The sequence below is a fragment of the Pelophylax lessonae genome (genome assembly GCF_965119305.1).
Source record: "Pelophylax lessonae genome assembly, chromosome: 5".
Taxonomy (NCBI): Eukaryota; Metazoa; Chordata; class Amphibia; order Anura; family Ranidae; genus Pelophylax; species Pelophylax lessonae.
The window spans coordinates 540,873,689-540,894,391 of NC_138772.1; the positions used below are offsets into that span (position 1 = coordinate 540,873,689).

A 20,703-nucleotide genomic window follows, 5' to 3' on the forward strand; every position below is an offset into this window, starting at 1 on the left:
TGTATAAAGTACTCAAAATTTCTACTTGAGTAAAAGTACAAGTGCTCGATCAAAAAGTGACTTAAGTAGAAGTGGAAGTGCTCGCAGAAAAAGTTACTAAAGTAGAAGTACTAAAGTATTCAACATTTTTTTTACTTAAGTATTGCAAGTAGTTTTTTCAAAAAATTTGCTACTTAAGTACTAAAAGTAAAAAGTACCAGTAGTTTTGAAAAAAAAATTCTACTCAAGTACTGAAAGTAGAAGTACAAGTACTGTGTAGAAGTAAAGTTTGAACATCATATTGTTTTTTATTATTTCAAAGGATTTATTCAAATGATTAACCTGTGTTTGTTAGTAGTTTCTTGATGCACTTTAAGCGCTGTAGCACCATTTATTTGTTTGTTTCATATTTTCTTTTTATTGGAAAGATTTGGTATAGCAGCTTTTATTATACACAGCCTTTATTTTTGTATGCGCTGATTTACAAATGACATTATACACATTTTTTTGAGCTTTATGCAACCTGCCATCTACTGTTCTGGCAGTGGTAATTTTTATAATAGTAACGAGTAACTATGCAGCACAAAAAAAAATATCGGAGTAGAAGTATCGAAATCATCGAAAAAATGTAGTGAAGTAAAAGTAGAAGTAGGAGAAAAAAATTCTACTCTAGGAAAGTACAGATACCGCATTTACAGTATGTACAGTACTTAAGTAGTTCTACTTCGTTACTATACATCTCTGCTCTTAGATTGTAAGCTCTCTTGGACAGGGCCCTCCTAGTCTTTATGTTGTAAAGGAGAATATAATATAAATATATTAATTGGGGCTATAATATAAATCCTGTATTATAATAGTAAAAAATGGGGGGGGCAATATGTACCCCCCCCCCCCTCATGACACTAAAATATTCACAATTGTACTTGTTGGGTGATTGGAAGCCAGTGGAGGGATTGGCCCTCCTCTCGCCCCGCCCCCTCCCCAGTGGTATATGGTTACATTGTATCATTGTACAGCAGGCTGATCTCTTCTGCAGCCCAGAACTACAACTCCCATCATCCCTCTGTGGCTCTCCGCCGTTGTACACAGCACAGGGGCCCTTGTCACCCGTCTCTGGGTTCAGGTATTCTCCCGGGTCCCTCGATCTGACCTAGCTCTACAGCTGCCAGCATACACAGATTCCCCCTACCCCCAGTCTCTGAGTCCCGCCGTAGGGGATGCCGGGAGATGTAGTCCTCGCTGGGAGCACGCCGCTCTGTGTTGTTTTGAAGCCAGAGAGCTTTATTGTTTGCGGACAGCGGAGGAGAGGAGGATGGCGGCGGAGAGCCGGCTGGTGGCTCTGCCTATGTCCCGGATCCGGGTCATCATGAAGAGTTCGCCCGATGTGTCCAGCATCAACCCGGATGCCCTCCTCCTCACTACCAAAGCCACGGTACCCCCTGGGGGAGGGGGATGACTTCTTGGGGTGTGCAGTGGTTTGGGGGGTATGGGACATCCTAGATGACCCCCCCCATACAAGAACCCTGAGGGGGGTATGGGACATCCTAGGTAACCCCCCCCCCCCCCCCATACAAGAACCCTGAGGGGGGTATGGGACATCTTAGATGGACCCCCCCCCCCCATACAAGGACCCTGGGGGGGGGGGTATGGGACATCCTAGATGACCCCCCCCATACAAGAACCCTTGGGAGGGGGTTATGGGACATCCTAGATGACCCCCCCAATACAAGAACCCTGAGGGGGGTATGGGACATCCTAGGTAACCCCCCCCCCAATACAAGAACCCCGAGGGGGGTATGGGACATCCTAGATGACCCCCCCATACAAGAACCCTGAGGGGGGTATGGGACATCTTAGAGATGGACCCCCCCCATACAAGGACCCTGGGGGGGGGGATATGGGACATCTTAGATGACCCCCCCCCCCCATACAAGAACCCTGAGGGGGGTATGGGACATCTTAGATGGACCCCCCCCCCCCCCCATACAAGGATCCTGGTGGGGTATGGGACATCCTAGATGACCCCCCCCCATACAAGAACCCTTGGGAGGGGGTTATGGGACATCCTAGATGACCCCCCCAATACAAGAACCCTGAGGGGGGTATGGGACATTCTAGGTAACCCCCCCAATACAAGAACCCTGAGGGGGGTATGGGACATCCTAGATGACCCCCCCATACAAGAACCCTGAGGGGGGTATGGGACATCTTAGATGGACCCCCCCCCATACAAGGACCCTGGGGGGGGTATGGGACATCCTAGGTAACCCCCCCCCCCCATACAAGAACCCTGAGGGGGGTATGGGACATCTTAGATGGACCCCCCCCCCCATACAAGGACCCTGGGGGGGGGGTATGGGACATCTTAGATGCCCCCCCATACAAGGACCCTGGGGGGTATGGGACATCCTAGATGACCCCCCCCCATACAAGAACCCTTGGGAGGGGGTTATGGGACATCCTAGATGACCCCCCCAATACAAGAACCCTGAGGGGGGTATGGGACATTCTAGGTAACCCCCCCCCCAATACAAGAACCCTGAGGGGGGTATGGGACATCCTAGATGACCCCCCCATACAAGAACCCTGAGGGGGGTATGGGACATCTTAGATGGACCCCCCCCATACAAGGACCCTGGGGGGTATGGGACATCTTAGATGACCCCCCCCCCATACAAGAACCCTGAGGGGGGTATGGGACATCTTAGATGGACCCCCCCCCCCATACAAGGATCCTGGTGGGGTATGGGACATCCTAGATGACCCCCCCCATACAAGAACCCTTGGGAGGGGGTTATGGGACATCCTAGATGACCCCCCCAATACAAGAACCCTGAGGGGGGTATGGGACATCCTAGGTAACCCCCCCCCCCAATACAAGAACCCCGAGGGGGGTATGGGACATCCTAGATGACCCCCCCATACAAGAACCCTGAGGGGGGTATGGGACATCTTAGAGATGGACCCCCCCCATACAAGGACCCTGGGGGGGGGGATATGGGACATCTTAGATGCCCCCCCCCCATACAAGGACCCTGGGGGGTATGGGACATCTTAGATGACCCCCCCCCCCCCCCATACAAGAACCCTGAGGGGGGTATGGGACATCTTAGATGGACCCCCCCCCCCCATACAAGGATCCTGGTGGGGTATGGGACATCCTAGATGACCCCCCCCCCATACAAGAACCCTTGGGAGGGGGTTATGGGACATCCTAGATGACCCCCCCAATACAAGAACCCTGAGGGGGGTATGGGACATCCTAGGTAACCCCCCCCCCAATACAAGAACCCTGAGGGGGGTATGGGACATCCTAGATGACCCCCCCATACAAGAACCCTGAGGGGGGTATGGGACATCTTAGAGATGGACCCCCCCCATACAAGGACCCTGGGGGGGGGGATATGGGACATCTTAGATGCCCCCCCCCCCCATACAAGGACCCTGGGGGGTATGGGACATCTTAGATGACCCCCCCCCCCCATACAAGAACCCTGAGGGGGGTATGGGACATCTTAGATGACCCCCCCATACAAGAACCCTGAGGGGGGTATGGGACATCTTAGATGGACCCCCCCCCCCCATACAAGGATCCTGGTGGGGTATGGGACATCCTAGATGACCCCCCCCCCATACAAGAACCCTTGGGAGGGGGTTATGGGACATCCTAGATGACCCCCCCAATACAAGAACCCTGAGGGGGGTATGGGACATCCTAGGTAACCCCCCCCCCCCCCCAATACAAGAACCCTGAGGGGGGTATGGGACATCCTAGGTGACCCCCCCCATACAAGAACCCTGGGGGGTGTGTGTGATATTCTAGATGACCCCCCTATACAAGAATTCTGGGGGGGGGGGGGGGGGAGTATGTGATATCCTAGATGATCCCCCCCCATACAAGAATCCTGGGTGTGGGGGGAGGGGAGTATGTGATGTCCTAAGAATCCTGGGGGGGTGGAATATGGGACATTTTAGATGACCCCTCCCCCGTACAAGAACTCGGAGGGGGGGGTATGGAACATCCTAGGTGGCCCCCTATACAAGTAATCCAGGCAGTGGAATATGGGGTATCTTAGCTGACCCCCCTCATACAAGAACCCCGGGGGGAGGGAATATGGGACTTCTTAGGTGACCCCCCCCCTCATACAAGAACCCTGGGGGGAGGGAATATGGGACATCTTAGGTGACCCCCCCCCCCCATACAAGAAGCCTGGGGGGAGGGAATATGGGACTTCTTAGGTGACCCCCTCATACAAGAACCCTGGGGGGAGGGAATATGGGACATCTTAGGTGACCCCCCCCCCATACAAGAACCCTGGGGGGAGGGAATATGGGACATCTTAGGTGACCCCCCCATACAAGAAGCCTGGGGGGAGGGAATATGGGACTTCTTAGGTGACCCCCTCATACAAGAACCCTGGGGGGAGGGAATATGGGACATCTTAGGTGACCCCCCCCCATACAAGAACCCTGGGGGGAGGGAATATGGGACATCTTAGGTGACCCCCCCATACAAGAACCCTGGGGGGAGGGAATATGGGACATCTTAGGTGACCCCCCCCCTCATACAAGAACCCTGGGGGAGGGACTATGGGACTTCTTAGGTGACCCCCCCCCCCCACATACAAGAACACGGGGGTGGGATATGGAACATCCAAGGTGACCCCCCCCCATACAAGAACTCCAGGCTGTGAAATATGGGACATCTTAGGTGACCCCCCCTCATACAACAACCCCAAGGGGGGGGGGGGGTTGTGACACCTTAGGTAACCCCTATACAAAAACCCAAGGGGGGGGGTAATATAGGGGTTCTTGTATGATCACCTGGTCAGCCACTGTAGTTCCCAGGTATATTTATGATTGAGCGAGGGCAGATAAGTCAGTGGGTGAATGTGTGATGTGATCGGGGGGGGGGGGGGATATAAGGAAGCAAGCAAGGGTAACTATTACCCCAGATTTACTCAGGAAGTATGATGTCATTGGGTGGGGGAGGGGTAAGTAGGGCAGTTGGTTTGTGACGGTACTAGGCAGAGAAAAAGTGTGATGTCATTGAGGGAGGGGGGCAGATAGGGGGCAATAAGTTAGTTGGGTATTGATTGAATATCCCAGATTTGTCCTGGGCGGGGTAAAACGTATGATGTCATTGAATTGGGAGGGGTGACTTGCTGGGTTGATCTCCTTGAATTAGTGCAGTGATATAGATAATATGATGGCCCAATAGGAAAGGTCGGATCACCAGGAAAGGTCGGATCACCAGGAAAGGTCGGATCACCAGGTACACTACATCACCAAAAGTATTGGGACGCCTGCCTTTACACGCACATAACCTTTAATGGCATCCCAGTCTTAGTCCGTAGGGTTCAATATTAAGGTTGGTTTACCCTGTGCAGCTATAACAGCTTCAACTCTTCTGGGAAGGCTGTCCACAAGGTTTAGGAGTGTGTCTATGGCAGTGTTTGACCATTCTTCCAGAAGGGTATTTGTGAGGTCAGGCACTGATGTTGGACGAGAAGGCCTGGCTCGCAGTCTCCACTCTAAATCATCCCAAAGGTGTTCAATATTGAACCCTACGGACTAAGACTGGGATGCCATTAAAGTTCATGTGTGTGTAAAGGCAGGCGTCACAATACTTTTGGTAATATAGTGTATATGTGTGAGATCCACCAATGGGAGCTCTCTAGACAAGGATTAAACTATTTGGTAATTTTTTTGGATCAGAATGAAATAAAAATGACAAAGTTGGTCGGTGACGGATGGGAGATTCCATCTTCTGATAGATCTGACATTGGTGTCATCTTCCCCCAACAGGAGCTGTTTGTGAAATACCTGGCGTCCTATTCCTATAAACACGGCACGGGGCAGAAAGACAACACCTTGTTGTATGACGACTTGTCCGACACGGCGGAGAACAGCGAGACCTTCGGATTTCTCTCTGGTAGGTGGAGCCCAATAACTCTCCTTCCACTATAGCAGGGATCCTCAAACTACGGCCCTCCAGCTGTTGCAGAACTACACATCCCATGAGGCATTGTAAAACTCTGACATTCACAGACATGACTAGGCATGATGGGAATTGTAGTTCCTGAAGAACTGGAGGGCCGTAGTTTGAAGACCCCTGCACTATAGTCTAACCAAGTGTTTGGTTTACCTTCGAATAGACTGGGGATAGAGAAAGGCCGGGGTTTTATTGTTGGCTGTGTCCCCATTAGGGGAGTTTTTCCTCACTTCCTGTCCCTGTGACACCTGTACAAGAATTGGGGACAGCAGGACATGAAGGCATGGACAATGATGGCCACACTGTCTGAAGAACTTCTAACCATTCACTACCCTACTAAAAATGTTTTTTTTTGTCTGTCTTAGTTGAATTGAAATCCTTTTCCTGTCCTGACTTTGCATCATGGGAAACAAAAAAGTTATGAACTTTTTTTTTTTTTTTTCTAAAACAATTTTTGAAGCTGAACTCTGACCCTTAAGCCGTATTAAACCCAAAACCCGAATTGTCAAACATCACAGCTGACCGACCATCAGATGTGGCGGCTGCATAGAATTAAAGTAGAACTTTAGTCAAAACTCCTTTTTTTTTTTAATATTGGATAAAGTAATGGAGGGTTATAACCCCTGTCGGTTTTTTTTTTTTTCACCATCTTTTTTTTTTTTTTTTTCACCATCTGTGTCCCATTGCGGCGATTTCCCTTCACTTCCTGTCCGCCAAAGAGTAGAGCTGCACGGTTCTGAATACAGTAAGAATCACTATTTTTTTGCTTAACCACTTCAATACCGGGCACTTTTCCCCCTTCATGCCCAGGCCAATGTATAGCTTTTAGCGCTGTTGCATTTTGAATGACAATTGTGCGGTCATGCAACACTGTACCTAAACCAAATTTGTGTCATTTTTTCGACACAAATAGAGCTTTCATTTGGGTGGTATTTGATCACCGCAAGGTTTTTTTCTTTTTTGCTAAACAAATAAAAAAGACCGAAAAGTTTGAAAAAAAAAAAAAGTTTTTTTGTTTGTTATACAATTTTGTAAATAGATATGTTTTTTCCGGCACTGATAGGCGGCACTGATATGCAGCATTGGTGGGCACTGATAGGTAGCACTGATATGCAGCATTGAAAGGCGGCACTGATAGGTAGCACTGATAGGTAGCACTGATATGCAGCATTGGTGGGCATTGATAGGCGGCACTGATGGGTAGCACTGATATGCAGCATTGGTGGGCACTGATAGGTAGCATTGATAGGCGGCACTGATAGGTAGCACTGATGGGTAGCACTGATATGCAGCATTGGTGGGAATTGATAGGCCGCACTGATAGGCGGCACTGGTGGGCAATAATGGGCACTGGTGGACATCACTGATGGGGAGGGCACTGTCGGGCAGCACTGATGGGGAGGGCACTAGCGGGCTCCCTGAGCCCTGATTGCCATCCCTGGTGGCCATGGTGGGCATCCCTGGGGTCATGGGTGGGGATCCCTGGTGGTTCTAGTGGCCCCCCCCCCCCGACAGTCTGCACTGTTAATCAATGCTTTGATTACCAGTGTAGACCCCCCCCCTCCCCATTAGGAGAGCTGCAGATCAGCTCTCCTCTACTCCTGCCTGTCAGGCATGAACTGGGGAAAGCCGATCAACTGCACTTCCTATTTTCTATGTGACCAGCTGTGATTGGACACAGCTGGTCACATGGTAAAGAGCCTATGTCAGAGTGACGCACCACATGACTGATCGCCGCTCTGCGGGAGACACCCCGTGTATTTTTTCCAAAACAAAAAATTGCATTTTAAAGACTGCTGCGCAAATGCAGTGTGACATAAAATATCGCAATGACCGCCATTTTATTCTCTAGGGTCTCTGATTAAAAAATATATATAATGTTTGGGGGTTTCTAAGTAATTTTTTGGTATTTCAAGTGGTTGTAAACCCTCTCTTGGAAGTTGTACCTATAGGAAAGGCTTTAATAAGGGTTACCTATAGGTACTGTAAATATCTCCTAAACTTGCACCGTTTAGGAGATATTTACTTTTAATGCAGCCGATGACGTCATCGGCGCATGCGCTCTGAAGGAACGGCCACCCGTGCCGTTCCTTCAGAGCTCTGTGCTGTGAACTGCGGCTCCCATGCACGTGTGCGAGAGTGATGTATTCGCGCCTCCGGCCAATCAGATGGCCGGATGACGCGAACCAGGAAGCAGGAAGGCCGCACATGTCGGCTGTCCTGTTGCTGAATGGGCGGCACTGCGGGGCCTTCGTTCTAAGGTAAGTATTTCATAATGAGCTAGTATGCCATGCATACTAACTTATTATGCCTTTGTCTTACAGAGTTTTTTTTTTTTTTTTTTTTTCATTTTTTTGAGGAGTGTTATTTTCTCTTTAAGTGGTTAAACTGCCCTCATTAAGGCTCCATTCACACCTGAGCTTATCTTTTTCAGGCGTTTTTTGCAGGTGTTTGGAGGAAGGCATTGACATCTAACAAAAACGCTTGTCATCTGCCAAAAAAAGAAGCTCCATGTACCTTTCTGAGCTTCAGGCAAATAAACGCTCAGATGTGAACAGGGGCCAATAAAATGAATGGGATTTTGCTTGTTGGGCGTTTTGAGACTTCAGAGATGAGCGTTTTACGAGTTGAAATACACTCAGGTGTGAACAGGGCCTTACAGACCGAAGTTCATCCCTATTGATCTAAAAGAACCAAATGACACTTTGTTTATAGTTATCTCCCAGCGCTGGGCAATGTTGATAAACATTTGCCAGAGGCTTTTTTTTTTTTTTTTTTGACAGCTGTGAGCGAGCAGAGAACAGCTTTGTAAGAATCGAGGACATGCTGTTTTAAAGCAGAGTTCCAGCCTAAACACACACTCACCTGTCCCGCGGTCCAGCGATGCGCCGTCTTCTCCCTCTCTGCTCTGCGGCGCCGGCATCACTGATGTGGGCACCTGGCTGTGACAGTTTGCAGCTTCACAGCCGGGTACGCACTGCGCATGCGCGAGTTGCGCTATGCATCGTGATTGGCCGGCAATCTTCTGGGACCTCTGACATGTCCCAGAAGATTGCAGGGAGAGAGGAGAACTTCCGTTCAGGGCGCCGCGGCGCTCCAAGCGGAAGTGGGAGCGGGTACCTGTCAAAACTAGGTACCCGCTCCCCCCCCCCCAAAAAAAATGACATGTCAATGTGGCATGTCAGGGGGTTAGGACTATTTAAAGCGGAAGTTCCACTTTTGGGTGGAACTCCGCTTTAACCACTTGCCGACCGCCCACAGTATATTTGCTGCGGCAGTCAGCCTCTCCTGGGCAAAGCGACGTAGTACTAAGTCGCTCGCCCAGGAGCCTGTAGGGGGTGAGCGCGCACTGCCGGAGGCGCACTCCCGCCCCCCCTTCGTTCACGACCATCCGCGCGCGTGTGACCAGCGGCTCCGATGTCCGCCGGCCACTCGCGATCTCCCGGTGCAGAGGGAGAAAGGCAGGCGGCTGATGTAAACACAGCCGTCTGTCATTCTCCCTGGTGTAACTGCAGAGACTACACGATCCTGCTATGTAGGATCGTATGTCTCTGTGGTTACATCACAAGCCACGCCCCCCCACAGTTAGAATCACGCCCCTAGCGACACAATTAAACCCTTTGATTACTAATAAAGTTAACCCCTTCCCTGCCAGTGTCATTATTACAGTAACAGAGAATATTTTTAGCACTGATTACTGTAGTAATGTCACTGGTACCCCCAAAAGTGTCAAAAATGTTATTCAGGGGTCCGATCTGTCCGCCGCAATCCTGCAAAAAAAATCGCAGATCGCTGCTATTACTAGTTTAAAAAAAAAAAAAACCCAATAAAAATGACATAAATCTTTCCCTTAGTTAGTAAACGCAATAACTTTTGCGCAAACCATTTAAAATACGCTCATTGTGATTTTTTTTTTTTTTTTTTTTTTTTTTTTACAAAAAATATGTAGCAGAAAACAAATTGGCCTAAAATTTTTAAAAAATTTTGATTTTTGTACATTTTTTTTTTTTGGGGAATTTCATATAAAAAAAATGTGAAAAATATTGTTATTTTTTTCAAAATTGTCGCTCTTTTTTTGTTTATAAAAAAAAAAGCACAGGTGATCAAATGCCACCAAAAGAAAGCTCTGTTTGTGGGGAAAAAAAGGACATCAATTTAATTTGGGTACAGCATCGCACGACCGCGCAATTGTCCGTTATTGTAACGCAGTGCCGAATCGCAAAATAGGCCCTTGTCTTTGAGCAGTCAAATCCTCCGGGGCTTAAGTGGTTAAGATCGTGAGGGAGGTGAATTAAGATTGCGTTTTTTTGTTTTGTTTTGTTTTGTTTTAACTATTAATTGTGCAGCTCTACGAGACATAACCTAAAGCCCCGTACACACGTACCGATGGTCGGCTTACAAATGTTCCTCTTTTCTCCCCGGGATGTCGGTGTCTGCTGAAAAGTGCAAAGACAGCACAAGGACAGCACAAGAATTTTGTCCGCCGACTGCAGAAGTGATGTCATGTAATGGTTAACTTTCCCTGTGTTTTCTATTTTCTGAGCATGCCCAGTCTTGCAAATCTGCGGTCTGTCGGCCGAATTGTGTACTGACAGGCGAACAATCGTCCGTTCTGGTGTCGGCATACAAATATTTTCATGTTTGCACGAAAGACTTTTGTCCGCGGATTGTGCGCAGACATCTGTCGGAGGCACCATACTAACACACGTACAATCGGCAGATCCTTCGTCCACCGACGTTTGTATGCCGACGATCGGTACGTGTGTACGGGCCTTAAGTGCCAGTTCAAACTAGGTCGCTCCGACTTCAGGGGCGGCCTGTGAAGTGCACCGCGACTTGCACGGACTTCATATAATTGAAGTCAATGCAAGTCACCTCCAGGTCGCTCCAAAGTAGTACAGGACCCTTTTTCTAAGTCGGAGCGACTTGTGTCACTCCTATTAGAACGGCTCCTGTACTACACTATGGACCGCAACAGACCGCGACTTGTCAGGCTGACACGTCACCTGACAAGTCGCGGTAGTGTGAACACTAAACCTTAACCACTTTACCACCGGAGGATTTTGCTGTCTTCCGTCCAGGCCACTTTTTGCGATTCGGCGCTGTGCGACTTCAACTGACAATTGCGCGGTCGTGCGACGCCGTACCCAAACGAAATTTATGTCCTTTTTTTCCCACAAACAGAGCTTTATTTTGGTGGTATTTGATCACCTGTGCGATTTTTACTTTTTGCGCTATAAACAAAAAAAGAGCGTTTATTTTGAAAAAATAACAATATTTTTAACATTTTTTTATATGAAATTCCCCCCAAAAAATATGTAAAAACCAATTTTTTAAAAAATTTTTGGCCAATTTGTTTTCTGCTACCTATGTTTGGTAAAAAAAATCACAATAAGCGTATTTTGATTGGTTTGCGCAAAAGTTATTGCGTTTACTAACAAAGGGAAAGATTTTTGTCATTTTTGGTGGTTTTTTTTTTTAACGCGTAATGGCGGCGATCTGCGATTTTTTTTTTTTTTTTTTTTTTTTTTTTTTTTTTTTTTTTTTGCGGGACTGCGACATTGCGGCGGACAGATCGGACCCTTGACTGACATTTTTGACACTTTTGGGGGTACCAGTGACATTACTGCAGTAATCAGTGCTATATATATGCACTGTTACTGTAAAAATGACACTGGCAGGGAAGGGGTTAATTTTATTGGAGAGGGAGGGGTTAATGTATGCCTGGTGCTTACTGACGTGTGGGGGGGGGGGGGGGTGACTGAGTGAGTCATGGACAGATCGGATGTCCAGCTATGCTGAACAGTCCGATCTGTCACTCCCTGTCACTATGGAGATCCGTCCGCTTGTGTTTACACACAGGCGGGCGGATCTCCAGACTCGATCCCCGACGATCGGGTAAGAGCAGCGGCGATCGCCGCTGCTCCTCCCCTGGCCCAACTCCCGCTGTGAATGAAAACAGCGGGAGCGAGCCTCCGGCGGCGCGCAAGCGCCGCCCAGAAGGGGGAGTGTCTGACGACGTAGTACTACGTCGTCAGACGATAACTAGCCACTTTGCCGCAGTAATATTACTGTGAGCGGTCGTAAAGTGGTTAATGTCAGTTTGTTTTTCTTTTTAGAGAAATAGTTGAGCACATTGTCCTGCATTTCAAGGCTCAGATCTTTGTACGGCTCTGCACTGTATTCATTTTGGAAAATGTTGAATTAAGATTGTGAGGGATCCCGATTTATTTATTTATTTATTTATTTATTTATTTATTTATTTTAGTGACTTATCCTGCAGCTCTACCAAACAGGAAGTAAGAGGAAATCCCTGCAAATTAACCACTTGCCGACCAGCCACCAGTTTTACGGCGGCAGGTCGGCTCTCTCCTGCAAAATCGTCGATTCGCAGGACCGCTAGCGGGGGCGTGCGCGCACCCTTTTGCCCCAGGGGAAGCCGATCAGCGGGCCTGGCAGCCGCGATTGCTGTAGAGTCAGAACGGAGATCTGACGTTGTAAACACGGCAGACTGCTGTTCTGTCAGTTATGAACACAGGGATCCTCTTATTTAGGAGCACAGGTCCCTGGTTTCATTAAGTAACTACATCCCCCCCACACAGTTAGAATCACTCCCCTAGGGACACATTTAACCCCTTTGATCACCCGCAGGGTTATCCCCTTCCCTGCCAGTGTCATTAGTACATAGTTTTAGCACTGATTACTGTAGTAATGTCACTGGTCCCCCCAAAAATGTCAGGTGTCCGATCTGTCCGCCGAAATGTCGCAGTCCTGCTAAAAATCACTGATCGCTGCCATTACTAGTAAAAAAAAAAATAGAATAAATAAAAATGACATCTTTCCCCTAGATTGTAGTCTCAAATCAATATACACTTATTTGGATTTTTTTTAGTAGAATACAGATTGGTCTAAAATGATGAAAAATTTTGATTTTTAATTTTTTATTATTAGGAATGTTATATAGCAGAAAGTGAAAAATATTGTTTTTTGTTTTTTTTTTTCAGAATTTTCGCTCTTTTTTTTTTGTTTATAATACAAGAAATAAAAAATCACACAGGTGATCAAATACCACCAAAATAAAGCTCTATTTATGGGGAAAAAAGGACGTCCATTTTATTTGGTTACAGCATCGCAATTGTCCGTTTAATGTAACGCAGTGCCGTATCGCAAAAATGGCCTGGTCATTAAGGGGGCAAATCCTTCTGGTCCAGAACTGATTAAGGGAAACCCTCCTTTTTTTGGGAATATTATATGTATGTTATATTATAATAGTGAAAATGTTTTTTTTTTTTTTTTTTTTTTTTTTTTTTTTGGAAATTGTCACTCTTTTAGGCCCCTTTCACACGAATGATCCAATCGGATCCGCCTGTCAGTTTTTCAGGTGGCCCTGATCGGATGCTCCATGCATCCCCATGGGGCAGCTGATGTCAGCGGAGACGGGGCAGCTGATGTCAGCGGAGACGGGGCAGCTGATGTCAGCGGTGACATGTCCGCTGACACCCGCTGCTATCCGATCTGATCCTGTCCGTGAAATCCAGACGGATGGAAACCCTTTTTTCCATCCGTCCAGAGGATTGAATCAGATGGGAACGGACAGGCAGTCCGTTCTCATCCGATTCCCCCATAGAGAGCAGCGGGAACCTGACAGCTCTGTCTCTGCACACAGAGAGGAGACGGAGCTGCCATCCGCCTGCTCAGTAGGGATCGGCGGATCGATTCCCCGCTGAGCAGAATGGACTCAGCGCATTCAAAAAATTTTTGTTTATAGCGCAAAAAATAAAAACCGCAGAGGTGATCAAATACAACCAAAAGAAAGCTCTATTTGTGGGGGGGAAAAAGGACCTCAATTTTATTTAGGTACAGTGTCGCACGACTGCGCAATTGTCAGTTAAATTAACGCAGTGCCGAATCGTAAAAAATGGCCTGTTCATTAAGCAGGAAAATCTTCAGGTCCAGGACTGGCTAATTACATAGTTACATAGTTAGTCAGGTTGAAAAAAAGACACAAGTCCATCTGGCTCAACCAATAAAAAAACAAACAAAAAAACAGTAATGAAAACCCAACCATACAATCCCATATACACAATCCTAGACCCGCAGTTGATTCCTGCTGCGAAGTGTACACCTCTGGCCAGTGGGTGGATTTGGTGGTATCGCCAGTGGGTATATTTGGTGGGGTGGCCAGTGGGTGGATTTGGCCGTATCGCCAGTGGGTGGATTTGGCGGGATGGCCAGTGGGTGGATTTGGCGGGATGGCCAGTGGGTGGATTTGGCGGGATTGCCAGTGGGTGGATTCGGCGGGATTGCCAGTGGGTGGATTTGGCGGGATGGCCAGTGGGTGGATTTGGCGGGATGGCCAGTGGGTGGATTTGGCGGGATGGCCAGTGGGTGGATTTGGCGGGATGGCCAGTGGGTGGATTTGGCGGGATGGCCAGTGGGTGGATTTGGCGGGATGGCCAGTGGGTGGATTTGGTGGGATGGCCGGTGGGTGGATTTGGCGGGATGGCCGGTGGGTGGATTTGGTGGGATGGCCAGTGGGTGGATTTGGCGGGATGGCCAGTGGGTGGATTTGGTGGGATGGCCGGTGGGTGGATTTGGCGGGATGGCCGGTGGGTGGATTTGGTGGGGTGGCCGGTGTGTGGATTTGGCGGGGTGGCCAGTGTGTGGATTTGGTGGGATGGCCAGTGGCCGGCCCTGGAGAATGTTGGTGGTCAGACATAGAGGGAGTCCAGGCCTAAAGCTGGGTAAGGGGCCCCAAAATTTCTGATGGCTGCCCTGCCCCGGCCACCACCCCCCTGTGTGTACGAGGCCTAACAGTCCAACAGGGAGCAGATAAGAGAATTCCATTGTTATGGATTACATTGACTTCAATGTCACAAGGAAAAACCCTTCAAATGTAAAGTATTTTCTGCTTTATTTCCAGACATTCTGCCGAAGAAAATCCTGGCTAGCGAGTATTTAAAAATGGTGGCGAAAGAAGACAAGGATGGTACCCTGGATGAAGCGGAGGAAGAGGAGGAGGAAGAGGGAGAAGATGAAGAGGAGGAAGACCAGGAGGAGGATGCGGAGGGTGAGGATGAAGAAAGTGTTGACTCAGATGATGATGCGGATGAAGACTATGAGCAGGATAATGAAGACGACGAGGAAGATGATTAATGGGACACTTCTCTTTATTATGGACACATTCTTCATCCTAGATTTATTTTTCTACAGTTTTTTTTTTTATTTTTTTTTATTTTAGGACCAAAACGGTGAAATACTGCTGTTCCTGTGCATAATAAAGTTTCTTAAAAAAACATCCATAAATGTATTTTCAGCCATTTTTTAAAGAAGAACTCTCAAGACAGCTAACCTGAGCATGTGACATAAGCCCGGTGCAATTTTACTGATAATAATCATAAAGAAATACAATATATACTATATTACCAAAAGTATTGGGACGCCTGCCTTTACACACACATGAACTTTAACCACTTAACGTCTAGCCACGTAGACCTACGTCGGCTGACTTTGCGGGGTTATACCGGGATGATGCCTCTAGCCAGAGGCATCATCCCGGTACCGTGGTTTTGAGAGAGCCGCTCGATCGTTACCCGGGGGGGGGCGGGAGGGGATGTCCCCCCTCCCGCCGCCTTCCGTGGCTTTGCTCGGGGCTCCCGTCCCACCGGGAGCCCCGAGCACCCAGCCGGCACGTCCGCTGGCTGGATGGAGTCCCGGAAACGGCATCGATCGGGTCTCCGATGACGTAACCCGGAGGCGGCGTCCATGACGTCACTTCCGGGTTACTGTGCTGCAAAAGGCGGCAGATTTGAAAAACGGCTGTATGCAAAAATGCCGTTTTCGGCGTTTTGCATACAGGGAAGTGTAGTGGAGAGGTCTAGGGTCTTTTAGACCCTCGATCCCTCCATAAAGTGTACCTGTCACTACATATTGGTGTCACAAGGGATGTTTACATTGCTTGTGACAGCAATAAAAGTGATCAGATTTTTTTTTTTTTTTTAAAAACCTGTAATAAAGTTAAAAAAAAAGAAAAAATAAATAGGAAAAAAAAAATGTAGCCGCCCCCGTCACCGTTAGCTCGCGCACAAAAAAAAAACATATACGCAAGTCGAGCCGCGAATGAAATCACTGTTCAAACCTCACATGTGAGGTATTGCCGCGATCGCCAGAGCGTGGGCAATAATTTAAAAAAAAGAGCTACACTCTAACTCTAAACTGGTAACCGTTAAATACATTTAAAGCATCGCAGATTGAGATCTCTATTGACCGTAGTTTGTCGCCATCCCACTGGGGGGCGCAATTTTAAACCGTAACATGTTGGGTATCTATTTACTTGGCGTGACATCATCTTTCACAATATACAAAAAAAATGGGCTAACTTTACTGTTTAATATTTTTTAAATGCAGTGAAATGTGATTTTTCTAATTTTTTCCAAAAAAATGGCGTTTTAAAGACCGCTGCGCAAATACCGCGTGACAAAAAATTTTGCAATGACCGACATTTTATTCTCCAAAGTCTTTGCTAAACAAAATATATATATATATATAATGTGTGGGGGTTCTAAGTAGTTTTCTAGGAAAAAATACTGGTTTTAACTTGTAAACAAAAAGTGTCCGAAATAGGGCTGATGGGTAAGTGGTTAATGGCATCCCAGTCTTAGTCCGTAGGGTTCAATATTGAGTTGGCCCGCACTTTGCAGCTATAACAGCTTCAACTCTTCTGGGAAGGCTGTCCACAAGGTTTAGGAGTGTGTCTATGGGAATGTTTGACCATTCTTCCAAAAACACATTTGTAAGGTCAGGCACTGATGTTGGACAAGAAGGCCTGACTCCCAGTCTCCCCTCTAATTCATCCCAAATATGTGTTTTTTTTTTTTTTTTTTTTTTCTCAAAATATTTTATTTATGGAAACAAAGACAGATGGTAGGCATTAACAAACACCTCAAACAATCACAAAAAAAAAAAGGTAACATATGCAACAAATCGCATTGATATAAACAAAGGAGTATATTAAAGCACAGAACGATGCTGTAAATCACAGAATAGGACTCATAGGAGTTCTACGTTAGGATCATGTTAAAAAGGTAGAATCTTTACACAAACAAAGCCGCTCAGGTGAGATGATGGCCAGGTGCGAGTCAGATCTGCAGTCAAAGTAGCAATCCAAAACACAAGATGATGACCGCAATCAGGCTTAGATGAAAGCATAGAAGTGTTTTTTCTTCAACACGAGTAACAAACATGATTGGTATACAGGTTGACGCGTTTCACTATACTGTTGCTCGCTTGCTCATAACCATACCTGGTTGGTAAGGTTATGAGTAAGCGATCAACAGTGTTGTGAAACGCGTCAACCTGTATACCTGTCCTGTGATGTACTAGTCATGTTTGTTACGCGTGGTGAAGAATAAACACTTATATGCTTTCATCTAAGCCTGCATCCAGTCATCAATTTGTGTTTTGGATATAAAGGTAGAAGAACAATAGAAAACCAGCATGTGATATACGATTGTCGGTTATCCATTCCAACTGTCTTCATTGAATTTTTGGATACAGCAGAGGGGTGAGTATAGAAAATAGACATAGTAAGCATAGAAGATAGAAGGAAGAAAGAGATGGAAAAGGGGTACGTAAGGGAGAAGAGAGGCAAAAAAAAAAAATGGGGGGGTTAAGGAGGGGAAGGGATAGATGGATGTGTGCAGGCATGCAGTAGAGCTATGAGGGGCATGTTTCGAGACGTCCCTATATATCAATCGCCTTGCCTCTGCGGGCACATCTGGGATTTCCCCCTATCAGAGAAGAGGAACGAAGAGGATAGAAGGGAGAAGAGAGGCAAAAAAAAAAGGGGGGGGGTTAAGGAGGGGAAGGGATAGATGGATGTTTCGAGACCTCCCTATATATCAATCGCCCTGCCTCTACGGGCACATCTGGGGTTTCCCCCTATCAGAGAGGAGGAACATAGAGGATATAAGGAAGAAAGAGATGGAAAAGGGGTACGTAAGTGAGAAGAGAGGCAAAAAAATAAGGAGGGGTAGGGATAGATGGATGTTTCGAGACGTCCCTATATATCAATCGCCCTGCCTCTGCGGGCACATCAGGGATTTCCCCCTATCAGAGAGGAGGAACATAGAGGATAGAAGGAAGAAAGAGATGAAAAAGGGGTACGTAAGGGAGAAGAGGCAAAAAAAAAAGGGGGGGGTTAAGGAGGGGAAGGGATAGATGGATTTGTGCAGGCATGCAGTAGAGCTATGAGGGGCATGTTTCGTGACCTCCCTATATATCAATCGCCCTGCCTCTGCGGGCACATCTGGGATTTCCCCCTATCGGAGAGGAGGAACATAAAGGATAGAAGGAACAAAGAGATGGAAAAGGGGTTCGTAAGGGAGAAGAGAGGCAAAAAAAAAAAGGGGGGGTTAAGGAGGGGAAGGGATAGATGGATGTTTTCGAGACGTCCCTATATATCAATCGCCCTGCCTCTGCAGGCACATCTGGGATTTCCCCCTATCAGAGAGGAGGAACATAGAGGATAGAAGGAAGAAAGAGATGGAAAAGGGGTACGTAAGGGAGAAGAGAGACAAAAAAAAAAAATGGGGGGGTTAAGGACAGTGTTAATTTCGTCGACTAAAACCGACTAAAACGTTTTCGTCGACTAACACAATTCAGATGACTAAAATACGACTAAAACTAAAATGGCATTTTAGTCTTAAGACTAAAATACGACTAAAATTAAAATGGCATTTTAGTCAAAAGACTATAACTAAAACTAAATCGAAATTTGCTGCCAAAAATTAACACTGGTGCATGCTCAAAGCATAAATAATAACATATTAGATTTTTCACTCCAGGACCAGCAGTAGTATATAATGAGTTTGGAAATTGTAGAGAAATGCTTAAATAATGCATTACAAATTACAATTGAACTACACCCATTTGATTATAGATGACTAAAATGAGTTTTAGTCGACTAAAATGTAGGGCGTTTTAGTCGACTAAAATATACTGGAGTTTTAGTCGACTAAATACGACTAAAACTAAAACACTTGCAGAAGACTAAAATAGGACTAAAACTAAAATGCCATTTTAGTCCTAAGACTAAGACTAAAACTAAATTAAAATTTGCTGCCAAAATTAACACTGGTTAAGGAGGGGAAGTGATAGATGGATGTGTGCAGGCATGCAGTAGAGCTATGAGGGGCATGTTTCGAGACGTCCCTATATATCAATCGCCTTGCCTCTGCGGGCACATCTGGGATTTCCCCCTATCAGAGAAGAGGATAGAAGGAAGAAGGGAGAAGAGAGGCAAAAAAAAAAGGGGGGGGGGTTAAGGAGGGGAAGGGATAGATGGATATTTCGAGACCTCCCTATATATCAATCGCCCTGCCTCTACGGGCACATCTGGGGTTTCCCCCTATCAGAGAGGAGGAACATAGAGGATATAAGGAAGAAAGAGATGGAAAAGGGGTACGTAAGGGAGAAGAGAGGCAAAAAAATAAGGAGGGGAAGGGATAGATGGATGTTTCGAGACGTCCCTATATATCAATCGCCCTGCCTCTGCGGGCACATCAGGGATTTCCCCCTATCAGAGAGGAGGAACATAGAGGATAGAAGGAAGAAAGAGATGGAAAAGGGGTACGTAAGGGAGAAGAGAGACAAAAAAAAAAAATGGGGGGGTTAAGGAGGGGAAGTGATAGATGGATGTGTGCAGGCATGCAGTAGAGCTATGAGGGGCATGTTTCGAGACGTCCCTATATATCAATCGCCTTGCCTCTGCGGGCACATCTGGGATTTCCCCCTATCGGGGAGGAGGAACATAAAGGATAGAAGGAACAAAGAGATGGAAAAGGGGTTCGTAAGGGAGAAGAGAGGCAAAAAAAAAAAGGGGGGGTTAAGGAGGGGAAGGGATAGATGGATGTTTTCGAGACGTCCCTATATATCAATCGCCCTGCCTCTGCAGGCACATCTGGGATTTCCCCCTATCAGAGAGGAGGAACATAGAGGATAGAAGGAAGAAAGAGATGGAAAAGGGGTACGTAAGGGAGAAGAGAGACAAAAAAAAAAAATGGGGGGGTTAAGGACAGTGTTAATTTCGTCGACTAAAACCGACTAAAACGTTTTCGTCGACTAACACAATTCAGATGACTAAAATACGACTAAAACTAAAATGGCATTTTAGTCTTAAGACTAAAATACGACTAAAATTAAAATGGCATTTTAGTCAAAAGACTATAACTAAAACTAAATCGAAATTTGCTGCCAAAAATTAACACTGGTGCATGCTCAAAGCATAAATAATAACATATTAGATTTTTCACTCCAGGACCAGCAGTAGTATATATAATGAGTTTGGAAATTGTAGAGAAATGCTTAAATAATGCATTACAAATTACAATTGAACTACACCCATTTGATTATAGATGACTAAAATGAGTTTTAGTCGACTAAAATGTAGGGCGTTTTAGTCGACTAAAATATACTGGAGTTTTAGTCGACTAAATACGACTAAAACTAAAACACTTGCAGAAGACTAAAATAGGACTAAAACTAAAATGCCATTTTAGTCCTAAGACTAAGACTAAAACTAAATTAAAATTTGCTGCCAAAATTAACACTGGTTAAGGAGGGGAAGTGATAGATGGATGTGTGCAGGCATGCAGTAGAGCTATGAGGGGCATGTTTCGAGACGTCCCTATATATCAATCGCCTTGCCTCTGCGGGCACATCTGGGATTT

General features: G+C 46.5%; 1 protein-coding gene across 1 annotated transcript; it reads left to right on the top strand.

Moving 5' to 3' along the window:
- The first annotated feature begins 1,255 nt into the window (after positions 1 to 1,255).
- Positions 1,256 to 15,202, top strand: CHRAC1 (chromatin accessibility complex subunit 1). Its single transcript, XM_082259162.1, has 3 exons — positions 1,256 to 1,411; positions 5,788 to 5,914; positions 14,898 to 15,202. Exons 1-3 carry the CDS (start codon positions 1,292 to 1,294, stop codon positions 15,128 to 15,130), a joined length of 480 nt encoding a protein of 159 aa, XP_082115288.1. The 5' UTR covers positions 1,256 to 1,291; the 3' UTR covers positions 15,131 to 15,202.
- Positions 15,203 to 20,703: the final 5,501 nt, after the last annotated feature.